Below are 18,975 nucleotides of genomic sequence, written 5' to 3' on the forward strand. Positions count from 1 at the left end.
TCCAAATGAAGCAATGTACACACATGCCTTGAATGCTTTGGAGAACGACTACAAATATCATTTATAAGGCTTGGTTGGAAACATACAGAGAGGTGCTTTTTGTGTTAGGAAGTGATGAGACATCATGACTTTAAACTAAATGAGGATGCAGAGAGAGTTGAGTTCAATTGTCTTTTTGAATTACTTTCACGTATTTTTAAGATTTCTCCTTTTTGGTACAAGCAGGGCATTTATTTTCAAATGTTCATTTGAGAAAATGTTATAGATCTGTTTTTCATTTTCATATTCCAAATAAGAAAATTTACTTTAATATAGCACATTTTGACTTGTGTTTGAGATAAGGTAATTTCCTGCTTCAGGTGTTCCTTTATGTGTGAAAAGTGTTTATTATTATGTTTCTTCTTCTTCTATTTGTTTGTTGTTATTTTTGGCTTACAGATTCTCCATGGAGCATGACATCTTGTTGCTTACGTGGAGACATTATGACCTTGACTGTTTGCTGGCCCCTCTGATTGCAGGGTTGAGTTGGTTGTAAAACCAAACATGCTCACATGTTGCATTAAAAAAACCACAACAACATAGTTACAGTTGTAAAATTTAAAGTTAATTCTTTCCAAAGTTTTCTATACATTGAAATCTAGTGGATTTAATGTGTTAACCAATTTATATTCTCTCAAGGGGTTTTCAAAGCTTTGAGTACTGTTCAGCTGCATGAAAGGTCTGCCATTCATATCAGTGTTGCAAAGAGTTTGAGTAACACAGTGACTGCTGGACTGCCTCAGTAATTTTCATCTGCTCTCTGCTGCCTTCCCATGCCCCTCAGCCTGAGATCTTTTTATCTGTATTTTTGTTTTGGTTCTTAAGCGTTGTTCTCAAGTTTTTCTCTACTAGAAAGACCAGAAACTTTTGGTGCAAACTAAAATTCTTGCCTAATGATGGGGTTTGATGAAGCTGGTGGCTATAGAAAAAATGCCTAATACCACAGCACTAATGAAAAAAAATTCAGAAATTGCTAATGATGTGACTGACTCATGCTGTTAAATGGAGCAGATTTTGAAACATAGCTGTAGGCTTCTATTCTTTTACCTCATACCAGTTGATTCTGCTTTACACTGAGCTCAGTGAAGCTATTCTCAGAGGAGGGTACAACACAACACGCATTCAGAAATAGAGCCGTTAATTGATTCTGTGCTACAAAGGTTATCTAATATGTAAGAAATTTTCAAAAGTATTTTACACAGGAAAAAAAAAAAAGCTGGAAGAAGAAATATGACTTTTAGATTGTTTTCTGACTTTATTATGATTTTTAAAGGGAGAATGCTGGAGAATGGCTCAAAGGCAAGTAGTAATTACTGAAACCTAATGTTTGTAGGAGATCTTGTTTCTTAGTTTCTTTTGGAATCCAGCCACTCTATATCTGGGATAGTAAACTAACACTGCATAGGAGCATCCTTACATACTGAACTGCTTTGTTCTGTGCTATTAAGGTTTTAGAAGTATGCTTCGTAGTGCATTGTCCAAAGAATATGAATAGATTTGTTACATGAATATTTCTATTCCATTAACTTTGTCCACTGTCATGCTTTATTCTTCATTGTGCATTCTAATATATGTTTCATTTGGAAACTTATCTTTACTCACTTCAGGTTTCTTCAAAAGTCAGTTTGCCAGTACCTGTACTCCTAGCTCTGCAGCTGGAGGGGGTATGCTCTCTTTAAAGTCTCTGGATTCATAAGGGAACGTTAGCATTATGTTCTTCCTGAGAATATGTAGAGACTGATTTCTTTCAGTAGAGAATGAATATTCATTCAAGATTTTGAAAAGAAGGAAGTTAATGTTAGCATTGTAACCAACACTCTCTTCTCAGTAAAAATGTTTTCATGTCAAAGTGATGTGCAAACTGTTGTTAAGTGTGCCATTTTATTTTTCCCGTCACTATGTCAAATTTAGTTTGGTACTCTGGAAGGTCAGCTTTAGGTTAGGAATGTTCACACATGTAAGAAGCCAGGAGAGGTGTGAGCCATCTTACCCACTTTTTTTCTTTTTTTTTTTTTCTTTTTTTTTTTTCCTTCTTTTTTCTTTTTAAATTGGAAAAGGATACATGCATATACTCATGCTGAGGAAGGAATACTGTTATTGATACAGTTTAGTTCCTTTTGGAAACTAATATAGAGCAGCAAAAGTCTCATGTCTCCAAAAAAAGTCTCAAAATTGAGGAAGGCAGTTTTGAAACACTGCAAAATGATCCACTAGCATAGCATGCATTACTACAATGAAGGTTGCTGGAGCGTCTTTAAGTAACAGTCATAGGACTGAGCAAGTGTTTGTTTCTACAACTGTCACAAACATTGGACTATTTTATGTTGAAATGCCTGGATTGTGGTATTTGGTAGCAATGTTTGTGTTTGCTTTAGTTTACTAAGATAAGAAATGAAGAAACGCATCTTTAAATTCTTTATCTTTAACCTTAAATTCTATATTGTTCTAACTATAACTTCAGTGCTAGAGGCAGCCTTTATCTTAGCTTGAAAAGGAAAAAATAAAACACTCTTCTGAATGCTGCATTGAAGACTGAGGAGTTATTTAAAATAGAAAATATGAAACCAAAACTTCAATATACTGGCATGAGCTGTGTCAAATGAGAAGAACAGCTTGAGCCCCAGGCATATGCAAAGTGGAAAAATAGATACATGGTTACTTGGTACAATACATTGAAGCATCAGTCCAAGACATATCAGTTTATAGTAACACTATGAGTAAATATAATTATTTCTTTTCAGTCATTTGATTCTCCCTTCCTGCTTCTAACATCCCACTGCCAGATAATACTGCCCCTTGGCAATAAAAATCCTTTTCACTGATCAAGAAATTGCCTCTTAAGGGTACTGGGTGGACGGGCTATCTTCCACCCTTTGCTTTGCCAGTTTGATATCATCTTGCCCTAAGATAAACAAATTAAACTGAATGATACAAAAAGCACAGTAATATGAAACACTTGCGTAAAACCTGTCATTTATAGAAAGGCTGTCTTTCCACTTACTGTTCAGACAGGGATAGCTGAGAACTGGAAAAAATGAAACCAAACAAGACATGATTAATGTTTTCCGTGCCTACGAATTAGCTTTTTAAGCTTAGATGGCATGGCCAAAGAGAACATTTCAAACTGAGATCTGCGAAGAGAACCTAAACAATTGTGCTGGTCAGGAAGCTGGGAGCTGCTGACCTGGTGCATGGAGAGGGCAGGCTGAGCAGTTCCTTTGCCTGCAGTTTGTTCTGAGGGAAATGAAAAGAGGAAGCGCTCATCTGATATGCATGTACTCTTTCGTATTATATTTTTAATTATAATTTTTATTATTTAGTTGCAAATCCAGTGATAAAAGTAGTGAATGTTTGCATGAAGTTGGGCATTAGCATGTTACACAAGAAAGCTAACAGTACTGATATATGGGTTTATTGCTTAAAACTAAAACTACAAGGGGGAAAGATTGTTTGGTGTGTGTGTGTTTATTTAAACAGGATGTGTATGAATCAGGAAGGCAAACTCTGAAGCGTAGATGGAATGAATTGATGCTCAACTGAAATGTCAGATTCCTCTAATTCTCAGAAGAATTGAGGTCATTCTGGTAATTCTGGATTTTCTGGCTGACTGCATACTAAGGTGTTGGCCAGAGCTCTGCCTTCCTGAGTGAGATCCCTCTTGATACTACCTGACCTCTGTCAGAGAATGTAGCTTATGCTCCGTGCCAGAGTTGAGGAACAAGAGGAGGTATCACTGGAGTCAGTAAAAAGATCCTTGTTGTGTAGGAAGCATTGTGGAAGTAGTGGACAATTTTTCTATGAAGGTTTTCTGAAGTCACAGTGTGTTATCATTGGGTTTTGCTCTTGTTTTTTTGTTTGTTTCTGTACAATGGTAGCATGTGTTTTTCAAATAAATAGACCAAAGATCAGGATGACTGGGGAATCTGATTTGTTGAATGTTAAAAGTAGATCTAAATTTCTTGTTTTCTTTTTTCTTAAAATCTGCATGTAAATTTAAATCCTATTCTGCTTGGGCACATCTAAATATCTGACACTGAAAAAGCTCATCAACACAGATACCTTCATGGAAACAAAGGAGGGTAATTCAAAGGTGTTTGGTGGTATTTTACGTAGCAGCTCCATTAATCACTTTCTAACTAAGTTTAAAGCAGAATTTTTGCCCTCAGGTTGCTGGAATTGCAAGAGGTGTTGGTCACAGAGGCTGAAAAATCTTTTTCATTCCTGTACAAAGTGTAGTTCTTTATAGAGGTATTATGACCTGAATTAACAAGCCTTTACTTAAGGTTAAATCATTAAGGTAGTTTGAATACAAAGTAGTGTGATTTTTTTTATTTTATTTTATTTTTCTCAAATTTGTTGATTTTCTCCTACTTTTACTGAGTTGGCAAGAATCTTTGCTTCTTTAGTAATGAAGATCAGCATACTCATTTAGGTCTTTAATTTGAGCAGCAAACATCTAGAGTTTCTTGCCTGTAAGTGGAAGCACTGATACCTGAGGCAACGGTAAACCAGCTATTAGTATAACCAGATGCAGGTGGATAAGAGAAGTGGTATTTTGGACATGGGTTGTGCTGATGGTGGCTGAATGATGGAGCGACAGTGGGTGTATGTGAGGAGCAAATGGTTGAGGTCCTGCAGACAGTGCTGGGGTGCTGCATCTTGAAAGGTTTCATAGTATTTCTAAGAGATCTTAAAGCTTATGTTCGTTAGTTATCATTTAAATACACTGCAGCTCTTTTTAGCGTATTTTGGCACTGTGCCAAACACGAAATAGGAAAGTTTATCTTGTTTTATAGCATGAATGCTTCCAAAAAAGAGTTGTCTGGAAGGAAGTTTCTCTTTTGCTCCAATCTATGCTCTGTGGTTACTTTTCAGCTGTACAGAAACAGTTTCATTTATACACACACACCACCAGCCGAGGAGTGTTTAGAGTCATTACAGCGCTTGTTGTTCCTTCTCCCTTCAGATCTAATTAATGCTTTGTATTCAATGTATGCTCCCTGTGGGACAACATGAACCTTAGTCTCTTGGGATGTTTGCATTCATTTCCCATCCTCCCTCGAAAGCCTTCTGCACGCTCACATTCCTATCCCTGAAGATAGTGATTTCCTTTGGTGTGTTTGTGAAGAGTCTGAGCAGATTGTCATAGTTAGAATTTGGAAATCTATTTATTATTGTATCAGGGTTTTGAAGATCTGACTTTTGCTTGGTTTTCTGAAGTGAATACTGGTGTTTTCACTTCAGCGGCAGCTGCTTTTTTTGTCCTTTTACCTACAATTGCATTTCTTCTGACAACTAATAACTAATATACCTTAGAATTATGCAATTGAAAGCCATTTATATTTCTAATATTACTTAATTAGCTCTTGTAATTAAAATTTGCACTTGGTTTTGGTGTTATATGTAGAGTTTGGTTGTTTTTAACCCACTTGTGAGAATACCAAATTTGCTGTGTATTAGTTCACAGTTTTCTGTCTCCTTCCTAAAGAGAGCCTCTTTATCAGCTCTCTGGTATGTTCCCTTGCATATCTTGCAAATAAGTAATTTCAGAGTCCTGATGATATCTTACATGCAATGGTACACGCATTAATTTGCTTGTGTCAGTTGTTCCCTGCTATGGATACCACTGGGTTGACAGTTGGACCAGATGATCTTAAAGGTCTTTTCCAACACTTGTGATTCTATAGTTTACGATTATATGATGCACCAAGCTTAAGCCTGCAGCTAGTTTTTTCCCATCTTACCATGTTTCAGTTGTCTTCTGCTTTCATGGGGGGAAAAACAACAACAAAAACCCCATAGATTTTAGTTCGTCTTCACTGAAGTCTCATGCCACTCAACAAAGTTAGATGTGGAGGCTTTGTTATTTGCTGCTGAGACATGTTGCTATTTATTTATTTATTTATTTATTTATTGAAACTGCTTTTGTATCAGTTTCCTTCCAAAGCTGCTGGCCAAGGTTTTCTTTCAGTACCTGTCCCAGCCCCAGCATCCCATCTACACCCCATCTACATCACAAATTCCTGTCCATTTCTCCCAGGGAACGCTCATATGGAGGACACTCCTTGCGTGTCTGCAGAACATCTTGCATGGTTGTGTTTTGCTTCTACTACTTTTTATATGATAACACCTTATATTTTGTTGGATATCATTCTGGTAAGAAAATTTAAGTAGGGCTGTATTTGATCAGCGCGTTAAACACAGAGATATATTTTGTTTCTGACATCTATGTATTCGTTCATACGGAGAATTTCATGCCAAAGTTGTAATCAATTAATTTTCTCTCTTGCAGGTTTAACAGATGAAAAAGTGAAGGCCTATCTTTCCCTTCATCCCCAGGTACTGGATGAGTTTGTGTCAGAGAGTGTAAGTGCAGAAACTGTTGAAAAATGGCTAAAAAGAAAAAACAACAGACAAGAAGGTAAGCTCTTACTATTTGCAATTAATATTTAGCTTTAAACAGCTCCACTCTTATTTTTAGGCTGGAAAAAAACAACAACAAAAAAAAACCCAATAAAAAAAAACACCATGTTTTTGATAGAAACTTGATTGTTAGAATTTTTAAATCTAGGTTTCACCATTTTGAAAGGTGAAAGATGTTAACGATATTTTCTGGTCTTGGCCTTTTGGCATTTCCAGATGGAATGAACTGGTATTCATTTCGGAGGTTCAGTTTAGCGTTTACAACTCAAAAGTAATATCAATCCAAATTGTATTTTTATATTAGTGCATGTTTTGAGAACATAATTTGGACTTCTTGCATCTAAGGTCACCAAATTTTGAGTAATAATGTGTAGTACATGTCATTTGTAAAGGTCAGTAACAAACTGTATGCACCATCACAGAAGTTCCTATCTGTAACTCATTTTTATCAGTTTTTAGATGGCAACACTGAGACACAGGTTATAAAGTAGTCTGTTGAATTCTGCAGGTATTTGAGTTTTGGTGATACTCCTCCCCTACAAAAATCAAAAAGAGAACTTTTTGAGTAGACCACAGTTGACAATTGTCTTTCTCTGAGATTGTGTGCAAGCATAATTCATGCAATTCTAACAATTGTTGGGAATGCATGAGGCAAAACGTAAAAGCGAAGATTACCAATAAGGTGGATAAACTCAGTAACATTGATACCATGTGGCTGTTTTCTAGCGTGTTTGAGTTTTTTTAAAAACTCAATTTAAAAAAATTTCAATTTAAAAAAAAACAATGATTTTTCCAATGTACTTGAAAGTAAGAAATACTTGCTTATTTAAAATATGGAGTATGGTCTGGACCAGGAGTTCCGGTGCTAAGACTGAATTAAAGATTTGGGTAGCCTTTCAGCTTCAAGAATCCTAAAAAGTTAAGTGGAATTTGTGTGCAGTTGCTCAATTTCCTTGTGTTGTTTTCTTTTTTATTCTTTTTTTTTTTCTTTTCTTTCTTGTGATTACTCAAGACGGGGAAGGGGAAATACCTTGAAATAAGTTTTTGTGCAAGTTCTCAGACAAGTTTTATTAACCAACTACAAAAGTAAAGTAACAGCTGAGCACTGACTTAGCAAATATTGAACCTGAAGAACTACAGTGGTTGTTTTGTCCATCGTTTTCACAAAGTTTAAAATGTCTGCTTTACAACTCACTCTACAAAAGCCACATATATATGCTGTCACTTAAATTCAATTTTATATGTTACCAAGTGGATCTGTCTTCCTTGCTATGTTCCTAGTGCTGACAGTAATCTTGAAGGTGGCTGCATTTATTACACTACAGGCAGTTGTGCAGATGTGGCTTTCTTAGTGTCTGACGAAAGTTGGGAAAGTCACACTCTCCAAGTCAAAAAGAGTTAGTTGAATGCATTTTCTTTCCAGGTACTGATTAGTCTTATCTGTGATTTTTTTTTTTTTTTTCATTTTATTTTTGGAATGATAAAGGCTGTGGCCATACAAAATGTTATCAATAGCAAAACATCTTTATTTGTCAGAATGTAAATCTGTAATCACAGAAAGTAAGAAATTTGCTGCATCATTTAAACAGTTTGCATTATGTCTGTATTGATCCCATTGTCTGACTAATGGTGGCAGTGAGAAATAAGAGAAGATGAAGCTGCTTCTTTAGGGGTCAAATCTGTCATGAGTTCTAGAAACTATGTAGCTTAAGTCACTTTACAACAGAGGTACAATTTTCCTTTTATCCCTCGTGCTGTAGTGTAGTCTGCTTTCAGATTTTCCTATAATAATCTGATTCAGATGGAAAAATGAGTTCTGTTTTCAGTAGAAATTTGAAAGGCAAGCAAAATGCTCTTCTGAGTTTTCTGGTGAAGTGTCTGTACTCTGTTGATGACGCAGAACAGTCATTAACCTATATGCAGAAATTGTGTCCTGCCTGCTTTAACAGGCTTCCAGCTGTGTGTACTCCTCAGCCAGAAGTTAGTGGGTTGGCAGCCAGGGTAATTTATCTGAATTTCATTAGCATGAATGTAAACTGAAATGTCTGATTTGGACTTAGATGAACCTATTTTTTTTTTCTGTGACTGAGATTCCCTGAATTAGTTTCTTCAGTTGGGTTTTGTTTTTTGTTTATTTCCTAGTACAGAAAATACTGAAAAGGGGTGAGACCAGCCGATGTTATAGTTTTTAAGGTATAACAATGACTTATAGCCCAAAACACCATGCCATCTGACTGTACCAGGAAAATCTTACATCTAACATGGTAAATGCTAGCTTGAAAATAGCTAATAACAGGTTGATGGTGCTCTACCTGTGTCTGTGGGATATTTTTAATTTACTGAAGTAAAATCTGCAAAGGTAGAAAGCACTGGGAGAGAATGCTACTGCTGCTAATGCATATTCACTGAAACCCTTTGTACCCCAACTTTTTGTTGTCAACGAAATGCACACTTAAAACACACCCCTGTATTGTGTTGTTAAACACCGTGTTTCCAAACAGCTCTGCTGCTTAACAATCAAGATTAACATTTTTCATATCCACATGACTTACACGGGCTTCTTGCTGAAACTGCAGCACAAATTGGACTGTTACACACAAAGTATTTTTGATTGGCTTTTGTAAATGAATTTTGCCATGAGGTTATCCTGATGAAACAAGGTCAAGGTATCACTTCTGTATGCAGATGGCAGTAATGTTTGTTACCAGCCATCTTTAAAACAGAAGAATAAAATGATTCTGATATGTGCATGGTGCAGCTGAAGGGACACAACTTCTGTTCCAACTTTCTCAGCAAATGCAAGGAGTATTGAACATTTCTGGACAAATAACACTTAAAATGCATTTCTTGGATGTTGATGTACTCGCAAATGACACTTCAAATGCATTGGGTTTGTGATTAGATTTCATATTCTCTTGACAGCTAATGCTTTTATTAAGGTTTCAAAACAATTACAATGAGTAGCAGTTTGGATTCAGATACTCCTAATTTTATTAAAAAATGATATATATATTTTTTTTGTTTTGATATTCGTCTGGTCTAAGCCAAAGAGTTAGTTATTTTGGAAAACTGACCATAATTCTTGTGAAAGTAGGAAAGAGAGAGCAAAGTTGCCAATTGAAAATTATTGCACTGCTTCCAAATTATTAGTTCAGAAATGACTACCAGAATTATCGTTGCCAAATACATATCAAAGAGTGAAGAAACGAGTTATAAAAATCCCACATGAAGGCAATTATCTATAATTTCATTATCTATAATTTCACACAGTGGTGGAAGAACCTGATGAACTCAAGAAACCCATATGACCCAGCCCTTTCTACATTATTCTAGACTAATTCACTTGAAGATTTTTGCCAGTGGGCTTTATACAGAAGACTCTGTAAATAACATCTGAGTATAAACCTGAAATTTCATTATTGATCAATTTTGTTAATATATTCATTAGTTTAATGTTTCAAAACTTATTAGTTTGCCCCGCAATTTGAATTACCACAATGAAGCGTTTTCAGTATAGAAGGAGAAATGACTGTATTTGTTTGCCACATAATTTTATACTTCTAATCTTCTAAATGTGCATATTCTAAGAAACACAGAGTGAAGTCCACAGTTGCATCTCTTCATGGAGTGTTAAACTCTGATGCAAACAGAGTTTCTACTGTAATTTATTTGGGTATCTAAAATTACTACATTGCATAGGAATTTGTGGCTTCAGATTAGTCTCATTGTCAGCTACCCTAGAGTGTCACAGGGCTTAACACTGAGGCTAAATGAAGACATCCCAGGGCACTGCATCTTCTACCTGAGCATCCAGATCTCTTCTGAGTACACTTAGGGGAATAAAAATGTTATTTTTTTCTCCCTATTTTCATAAGGCAACTTACACAGTTTTGTCCTGTCAATTCTAAACCTTACTTCTGGTCTGTACATTAGTTTTCTTGGTTGCTTCCTCTCTCTCTGGAGTAGAGTCTTGTTCACCATGGGTATATGCTTAAACCCTGTTTACTCAGGGTGGATAGTCATCAAGAAGATATCACTATACTCCCCGGCTCTGAAAAACAATATGATTTATGTCCAAAGTATTGCCATCGTAATAGTAATATTTCCATTTACTAACTTCATGTTGTGTTTCTATGTAGTAACCTGCTATACATTTAAGCAAGAATAGAGAATATTCTGTAACAAGGCCAAACTATTGCTGCTTCAGAAGCAATAGCTTTAGCATTTTCTAACGTGCATTTTATAAACAGTAATTTAATTGATATTCTTTTTAAGTATCAATTACCTGTTAGGATTAAATGTGCACTTTAGTAGATATGTTTTTGCTAATATGGTGCAAATTATTAAAAGAGTGTAATCGGTTGTTTCAGTGAAGTGCATTTATCAACATTCTAAATTCATTTTTTTTTTTTTAATCTATCATTTCACAATAAATCAGAGTGTATTCATTGCTACTTTTAGGTAATTACTCTAAGCAGTCTGGCTGACTGCAGTATAAAATATAATTCTTCATTAGTCATTTGAATGCATGATTTTATGGTGACATGTCTTATTCTTGTGTTGGTTCTTAAGAAGCAAACAAGATAACTGTGTGTGTGTGCAGAATGCAGATTAAGCCCTGATACCATTATTCCCTTAGCTCAGCCATTTTGGTTTTCACTCTTTTCCCCATGTGTCCTAGAAGTGTGAAAAAGATTGCAGCCAGATTGGGTGTATTGCATAGGAAAGATGTCTAGATAAAAACATGTGCTTTGTGTCTTTTTCTATGTCTTTCCAGGGTACCATGGTATACTTGAACAGTAGCTTTGATAGATATTTCTGTTAATTGATGGGGCATAAAAAGAATATAACTCTCTATGCACTCTATTGGAATAGAGTGTGTTTTTTTTATTGAATTGAATGAATAGGATATATGGCAAAAGACTTTGTCATACCCTGACTTCCAGACAATACACAGATGGAAAACTTCTTTACTAGTTCTTTTACACTACTATTGAAAGATAGAGCTGCAACATAAATAAAAATTAAAAACAATAACCAACAAAATTCCCACAAACAACTGTAATCTGAAGTAGAAAATAATTTCTTTTCTGATTATGCACTTGAAGTTATTCAGGTATCAGCATAGTGTCTCTTAAAAGTTGATGATAGTCATCTCTCATTTTCTGCAAGAAGGAATAGGAGTTAGGAAAACAAAAATAAAACTGAAAAGAGTATGTGTGTGTTAAATAAAGGTCAACTTGCTGTCAGAATTAAGAAAAAAGAAAGAAAGAAAAAAAAAAACAGCCTGTGCTAATTCACTAATTACTTAAAATTATGCAGTTCAATGCTAACTAAGCAGAAACAACTTCTATGTAGCTTAGCTTAGTAGCTGTCACACAGTGAATACTCAAAAGTTTTGCTGCAGTTCTGCCATTTTTTCCAGCCTAGGTGAAAGGAAATATCCTGGCAGCATGTTAATGACCTTAGTTTACAGTTAGTCTGTCTTAATATTTCATTGATGCTGCAAACATGCTGTTTCATTCTGACACAGCCCTGCTGTGCTTATGTTTATGCGATATCCAAGCAGATGTGAATACTTGCCAAAACACACAAGTGAATCTGAGAATGCTTTGGGTAATATGTCACTTGCAGCATGGTCTCCAGACCAGTAGGTCTTAATAATTTCGATTACTATACATTGCTATACATGCATTGTGGTGCATCTCTCGAATGCATTTTTAAATAAGGTAGAAGAGATAAATCCTCCAGTCCTCAGTGAAGGAGATATAATTGCTTCCCTGTTCTTACTTGAATGTTGGTGTCTGCTAATTGCCACTTGGAAAGGAGGCATTGGACTTGGATCCTGTTGGTCTGAACATGTTGGTATGACTGCTATGCTAAGAGGTGCTATTTTCTGGGAGAAAAAGCAGACTAATTACAGTTGTCTTTAGCTTTTTAAGATTGGTACTGTGAAGGAAAATTGCAATAATATCTGGGGGCTTGCCTGCATAAATCCCATTTATCTGCCTATTTTGTTCTTAGTTCTGTAGAGTTAAAATTGACCGGTACACTTTTGTATGAAGCAGTTTATGGGTTGCCCCTCACTGCAAGAAAGACATTGAGGCTCTGGAGTGTGCCCAGTGAAGGACAGCTAAGCTGGTGAGGGGTCTGGGGCACAGGCCTTATGAGGAGCAGCAGAGGGAGCTGGGATTGTTCAGTCTGGAGGAGGCTCATGGTGACCTTCTTACTCTACAATTACGAGAAGGGAGGTGGTGAGGTGGGAGTCAGCCTCTTCTGCCATGTAACTGGAGATAGGCCTCAAGTTGTGGCAGGGGAAGTTCAGGTTGAATCTTAGGAAATACTTCTTCTTCAAAGGAGTGATCAGGTACTCGAAAGAGCTGCCCTGGGAGGTGGTTAAGTCATCATCCCTGGGGGCTGTTCAAGAAATGTTTAGATGTTGTGTTGAGGACCATGGTTTAATAGGAAATAAAGGATGGATGGCTGGACTGAATTATCTAGGAAGTCCTTATCTCACACCTTAGTGATTCTATGATTCTGTGTCAGTCATAGTGCCTAAGAAGTTTATGGTAGTGTATTAGTGTTTCAGAAGTGGACAGATGAAGTGATGGTACATGTTAGAATTGTAGAAGAAACCTACATGGAAATGCTGTTTTAATTTAGATGATGAAAGTGGCATATATCTGTCACAGGTATGGTATAATTTTGGAGCTCATTCTTGAGGAGATGGTTGTATTGTACCATTGCTTTTATAATTTATTTGGTAACTGAGTCAGTTTCTCAGTAGAATTGTCCAAGGTGAAACTGCTTATTTCCTGCAAGTCTAGTCCTTTTTTCTTGTTTGTTTGTTTGTTTGTTTTATTTTCCTTAAGTAATCAAAATAGAGCCAGCTTTACAGTGAATTCATTTCAGCTATGAAATTGAGTTGCAGTTGTGTAAAGGATTGGGTTGCCAGACTGTTTCAATGGTCAGGGGAAGAGGTCAGTGGAAAGCATGTATAGGTCAAGAATTGCTTGTAGTACTTGTTCTACAGAAATACTGAGCAACGGTCTCTTGGTAGAAAATACTGAGGGCTTGAGTGATGAACATGATTTTTGTTCTGCGTGTTTCTTGCTGTTGAAGCAGTTACTGATTTAATTTTTTGCTGTCTAAATGGCTGTCACTAGCAAATTCCAAGCAACTGCAAATCTAAACCTGGTACAGGAGTTCAATGTTTCTGAATTATATTCTTCTAATTTGTTGCAGTATATGTTTGTTGTTTTTTTTTTTGTTATATATATATATAGATCTTATACATGTTTAGAATTGTTTGGATGGTCAGAGATTTAGAGGGAGACGGTAATCCTCTAATGCTGAAATATTTGGCCTTAGGAAATAGACGTCATTGCTCGGTCTGAGTTCTCTCTTGAACTAATTATGCTAATCAGATTATATCTAGAGCAATTATTCTCACCATGTACTTACACTGATTTTTGTTGTGTCTATTTTAGACTTGAATTAAGAGGTTTTATTCCTAAAAGTCTTTTTTTTTTTTCTTGTCTACTCAGAAATACTGTTTTTCCTTAGTAGCCTTCCATCGCGTTTTCTTGCACATATCTGTAAACGATATTAAAAACAGGATGTGATTTTGACATGTCTAATCCCTTCAGGTACTAGTAGGACAATGGAGCTTTTAGTATCTTACTTGAGAAGTAAATTTCACAGGTTTCCTACTGTTTCTTATCAGTTCACATTTTGAATCTTTCCAGGTAGTCAGTGTCTTCTATGAAGTATGAACATTGTAAGAGGGGGAGTGTTTGCAGTGTTGGATTCATTAGCATAGTGTGGAATATGAAACCATTGCCTTCCTTTTCTAGACAGCACTACTTAAAGCTTTCTGGCTCCTTCATTTTTTGTCTTTACATAGGATCTTTTGGTTTTAGAAGAAAATGACATAGCAAAAATTTCCTATTGCTCCCTGGTTGATGGAAGAGCTTCATTCTGATCGCATGGGTGAAGACTGCATGCCCTTGCGACCAGCACTTTTTAATAATGGTGATTTATGGCCATGTAAGCTAACCTGTTTTACCTGCCTTAAAATGGAATAGGTACATTCCTATAATCTGTAAATTGAGAAAACATTAAGTAAGAGCAAGGGAATAGCTCTTAATTTTTTGGGACAGTAACAACTTTTTAATCCATGTATGCAAGTATTAACTTGAAAAATGCTAGGTAAACAGGGCCTGGAATCACAAATTGACCAGCAAGGATATAGAAAAAATAAGATGTAAAATAGCTATATGTGTTTGCAATACTTGTTCTTTCCATTAAGTGAGATTGGCATCTTTGTTAAGTAGAAAATGTGAGCAGGTCATCATGAAGTTTTATAGTCTGCTGTTCTGCATGTGCATAGAGGAAGGATAAGTATCATTTTTGGATGTTTTGTACAGCAGCATTGAAAACTCAGTTCAGCAATGTTCTTGATACCTTGTCCATGCATATTTTATCTATTAAAAATCTGCTACCTCCCTCATTAATCATCCAGAAAGCGCAGAAAAACCTCAGGATGAATAAAAACTCCTATTTTTTTCCTTGGAGATAGCTAGTTGATTTAATGATTATGCTATACTCTTAAAATGGGTGATTTTATATTTCTGTGGGTGGAAGTGAATAAAGGTATTCATCTTAACCGCATACTGGCTGCTAGTGAAAAATTTTCATCATCAAGTTTACCTCTAAAACTTACCTGTTTTCTTAAGACTTTGAACTCATTGTGAAGACAGAAGAGTAAGGCACCAGACAAAGATATAGTAGACATAATATATATAGTACATCCAAACTATAGGCTTTCCATTTGTCATCCTATAGTGATTTACCTAATGATGATGGTCACTGAGTTCCCTTATCCTGCCAACTGTCTGTAATTAGATGGAGCCTTAGACTAGTTGTCTTGTCCTTGTCTATCAGATTTAGTGCACATGCTTCAAGTATTTTTTATGATGAGCCATAGATATTCACTTATTTGTCTAAGTGGCTTTTGGTAGATCAAGTGTATAGAAAAGGTAACATTGTCACTATACAAGCAATGTAAAATTTGTATAGTGAAATAAACCTTGGCAACTCAATTAACTTATAACAAAATACTTTTCTTTTCCCTACTGTTCTTCGTTTTCCTCCCTGTATTGTATGAATGCATGTTAAATTGCATTCCTGCTTCATTCAGCAAAAGGGAAGGCCAAAGCATAAGTTTATTTCAGTTGTTTTACTTCTGTACTTTACCTGAGTGATTGTTTCAGGAGATGATACTTGCTCACATGTGTTATAGGAAGTAGACATTGCAAAAAAAATGAACTTCTGTTCAGAGCTGCCATGGTCTTCTGTTCAAGGAAGACTTATGTCACAAATATCACTCAGGCACTTTGTAGAAATCACTAGGAATATGGGTGAAGGTTTCTTGGTTCAAAGTTCATAATCAAGTTTTAGAATGAACAAAAAAACACCAAAACACTAAGTTTTGAGCTGACTTTTTTTCAATGGTAGTTAAAGACAGAGACATTAAAAAAAAAAAATCCTGTAGATTACTATATTGTCAAAAACTAGGAAATAATATATATGAACGCTTAGATAATTTTCATAGTGCAAGAGGTCATCAATGGTCTGAGAGGGATTTGTATTTTCTTAAGCTCCTTTGGAAAAAAATGACATACTAAAAATTAAAACCATACCTGTGGATTCTCAAAAGAATCTCATAAAGCTGAGTAACTGAAAAATAAAGTAGTGGATAAAATCAGCTATGGCTGATCTTTTTTTTCAGAGACCAAGTTGCTTTGTACAAGATATAACAAGAAGGCTGAACTGTAAAATTGTTGAGCTCTTGCAAATAGGACGTTACATCCATAATACTCTTAGAATGATCCTGGGCACGTGGCAGTCCTCTGGACTGAGCCTATATGTTTTTCTTTGGGAGAACATGCCAAGTATCCAAAATTTACCAGGAACTAATAAACTGTTGGACTAGCTCAGACTGCAGCCTTATTTTCTCTGTTACCTTAGGCCTAGCCTTGAACTGGCTGATGTAACTCAAGAGGTGCTAGGAACATATTAGAAAAATCAGCCCTGTTAGTGCTTAGCAACAGATAATTCAGCCAAGTAGAGTCAAGTGGGAAACATCATTAAGTCATTTTGGAAATCCACAAATTAATCTGAATTTCAAACATGCTATACAGCTAACTTCACCTTCTGAACACATATAGAACAAAGATGCTCAGATGTCTACAATCTGTAGTTTTGAAAATCAGAAAAGCAGACAAGAAAGGAAGTATTCCTTTAACTTATGCTTATTGATCCTGTATGCGTTGAGCTAATAGTTATACCATCACACTGACACAAGGCAATGAACTGTTTGACTAGCACTATGTGAGGATGGTAAGAACCGCTTCACTTGGGTTTGCTGATACAATGTGCTTAGATACCAGCACACTGAGTTTTATTATGTTTAATTATTTTAATCATCTAGAGAATTTGAATGAAATGAGTGATTATCTATTATGGAGTGGGAGATTATAGAATGTAATCACTTTGTCTGAAAGAGATGATCTGTTTTTTTTCCTGTTGAACATTTAAAGCTCAATAGAAAGCAGATTTTGAACAGAAATGTATAATGGGTTATAAAACAGGTGCCAGTTGAATTTTATTTGAAAAACCCACTGTCTTTGAGTATGAGTCTAAAACCCTGAAAAAGAGTTAGTTGCTTTAAGAGTAGTATTTTATCAGTAATAATGTTTAGTTTCTGTTCTTCACAAATTTCATGAAGACTTTTAGGTCTATTGATCTGAAAATATGATATCTGAGGATGGACTTCTAATGTCTAAGATTTTGTTGCTCTCTTATATGTAGGCTTTTTGTTTAGATGTATAGAAGTTAGAAAGGTCTGAATTCCTTGCACTAGCTAGTGCATCTAACTGCTTCTGATAATACTATTAGGCCTGTATAAAGTCTGCCTTACTTACTATCTTTACACTTACAACTTCTATGAGACAGTTTCCAAACAGGGAGATTTTTCAATCCACAAAAGACTTGTACTGTAACAGATGTTTTATGATTATTTCTGTCATGAGGAAGACAATTTAGGGTTGACTATTTACCTTCATGAAAGAATACCAGAAGAGCAGCCAACAAAATGACTTGGCTACAGATTTGAAGCAACAGGACATCCAATTTTACTCAACACATGCCTAAATTGTGAACTCATTAGCATAAGATATTTCAGATGTTAAAAATGTAAATGGGTTCAAAAAGTGATTAGACACATTCCAAGGTAGAAATATTTCATTGAGAGCTGTTGCATACTATGATCCTGATGCAGCTTCCAGCTGAGAAAATTTGTAAGTCTTTGATTGCTCCAAGGGCGTTCCAGAATAAGGTTACCTTGTGCATCTATATTTTGTGTGCTGTCTCTTTTTCATGTAGCATAGCATCTTCATACAGATTTTATAATGAGCTGTTGCCAGCCAGTGTCATAGACAGTAAAATCAAGTAGATGGACTTCAAACAGAGTAGGGCCAAGCTTATTTTACCATTATGCTTCAGCTTGCCTCTCCAGGAGGTTTCTATACTATCTGTTAAAACTGTGAGTCAAGTTCACTTAGTAACACATTGAAATATACTGAAAGTAATAATAGAAAAAGGTATTCATAACATTGTTTATGGAATGTTTTAGGTATGTTGCCAGAGGACTTTTCAATTTTAACACTAACACATCCTTTGGAGAAAACACCTTATCCAGATTCATGTTGCTTGGCCACAAAATTACTTTATTCTTTATTCCAAACTCCTTTATGCAAAGGTATCCCTAATTGAAGACAGTGAGTCTTCTTTGACTTGCAGAAGAAAATAGCTATTTTATCTTTAATTCACTGTAACCACTAACAATGAACAACACTTACGTTTTTAATGCAAAAATTGAATGTTTTGTTTGCTTATTTGATTTTTCAGCTAAGAAAGTTGTTTGGTTCACACTTCAAAATGCTATGTTTCATTTGATTTGTCATTTGCTAACTAGGGCAAATCAAAGATAAGGAAATAATTCCAATAATCAGGAATAAGGGCTAAGAAATTAATGAGACAATTCAGTTGTAGCTGTGGGAGGAGAAATGTGTATGTATTGTTTGGAAAGCATCACATTAACTGGCTTAACATTGGTGTTAGGTTTTGGTGATTGATGAGGGAAAGAAGAAACAAATTGGTGTTGCAGTTGTATAAATTCTGTTCAAGTTGCTTTAGGGTTTTATTTATGCTCAAGTAGATGGTCAGGGCTTTCTGAGTGATGGCAAGCTTTATTTAACAAAGTCTGGTGAGTTCTACCTCTGCTTTCACCTCTTGGAGAAAAAATTAAATTAGGGCTCTTGTCATTCCTGTGTCTCCTGCCCATAGGGTTTCATTTATAATTCAAAAAAATTAAGAAAAAACACTGCTTCATTAAGTGTCAGAGACACACATTTCCTTAAGCAGACTGTGAGCAGCCCAGAAAACCAT

At 35.6% G+C, this 18,975-nt stretch overlaps 1 protein-coding gene across 2 annotated transcripts in view; it reads left to right on the forward strand.

The window, feature by feature from the left end:
• PDE10A (phosphodiesterase 10A) overlaps positions 1-18,975 on the forward strand; it is a 333,680-nt gene that overhangs the window by 242,646 nt on the left and 72,059 nt on the right. For both annotated transcript variants that reach the window (XM_032443890.1, XM_015857955.2), the window contains exon 2: positions 6,332-6,460. In XM_032443890.1, the coding sequence (XP_032299781.1) occupies positions 6,332-6,460 (129 nt within the window). The remainder of the gene's footprint in view (positions 1-6,331; positions 6,461-18,975) is intronic.

The sequence above is a fragment of the Coturnix japonica genome, chromosome 3 (genome assembly GCF_001577835.2).
Source record: "Coturnix japonica isolate 7356 chromosome 3, Coturnix japonica 2.1, whole genome shotgun sequence".
Lineage (NCBI taxonomy): Eukaryota > Metazoa > Chordata > Aves > Galliformes > Phasianidae > Coturnix > Coturnix japonica.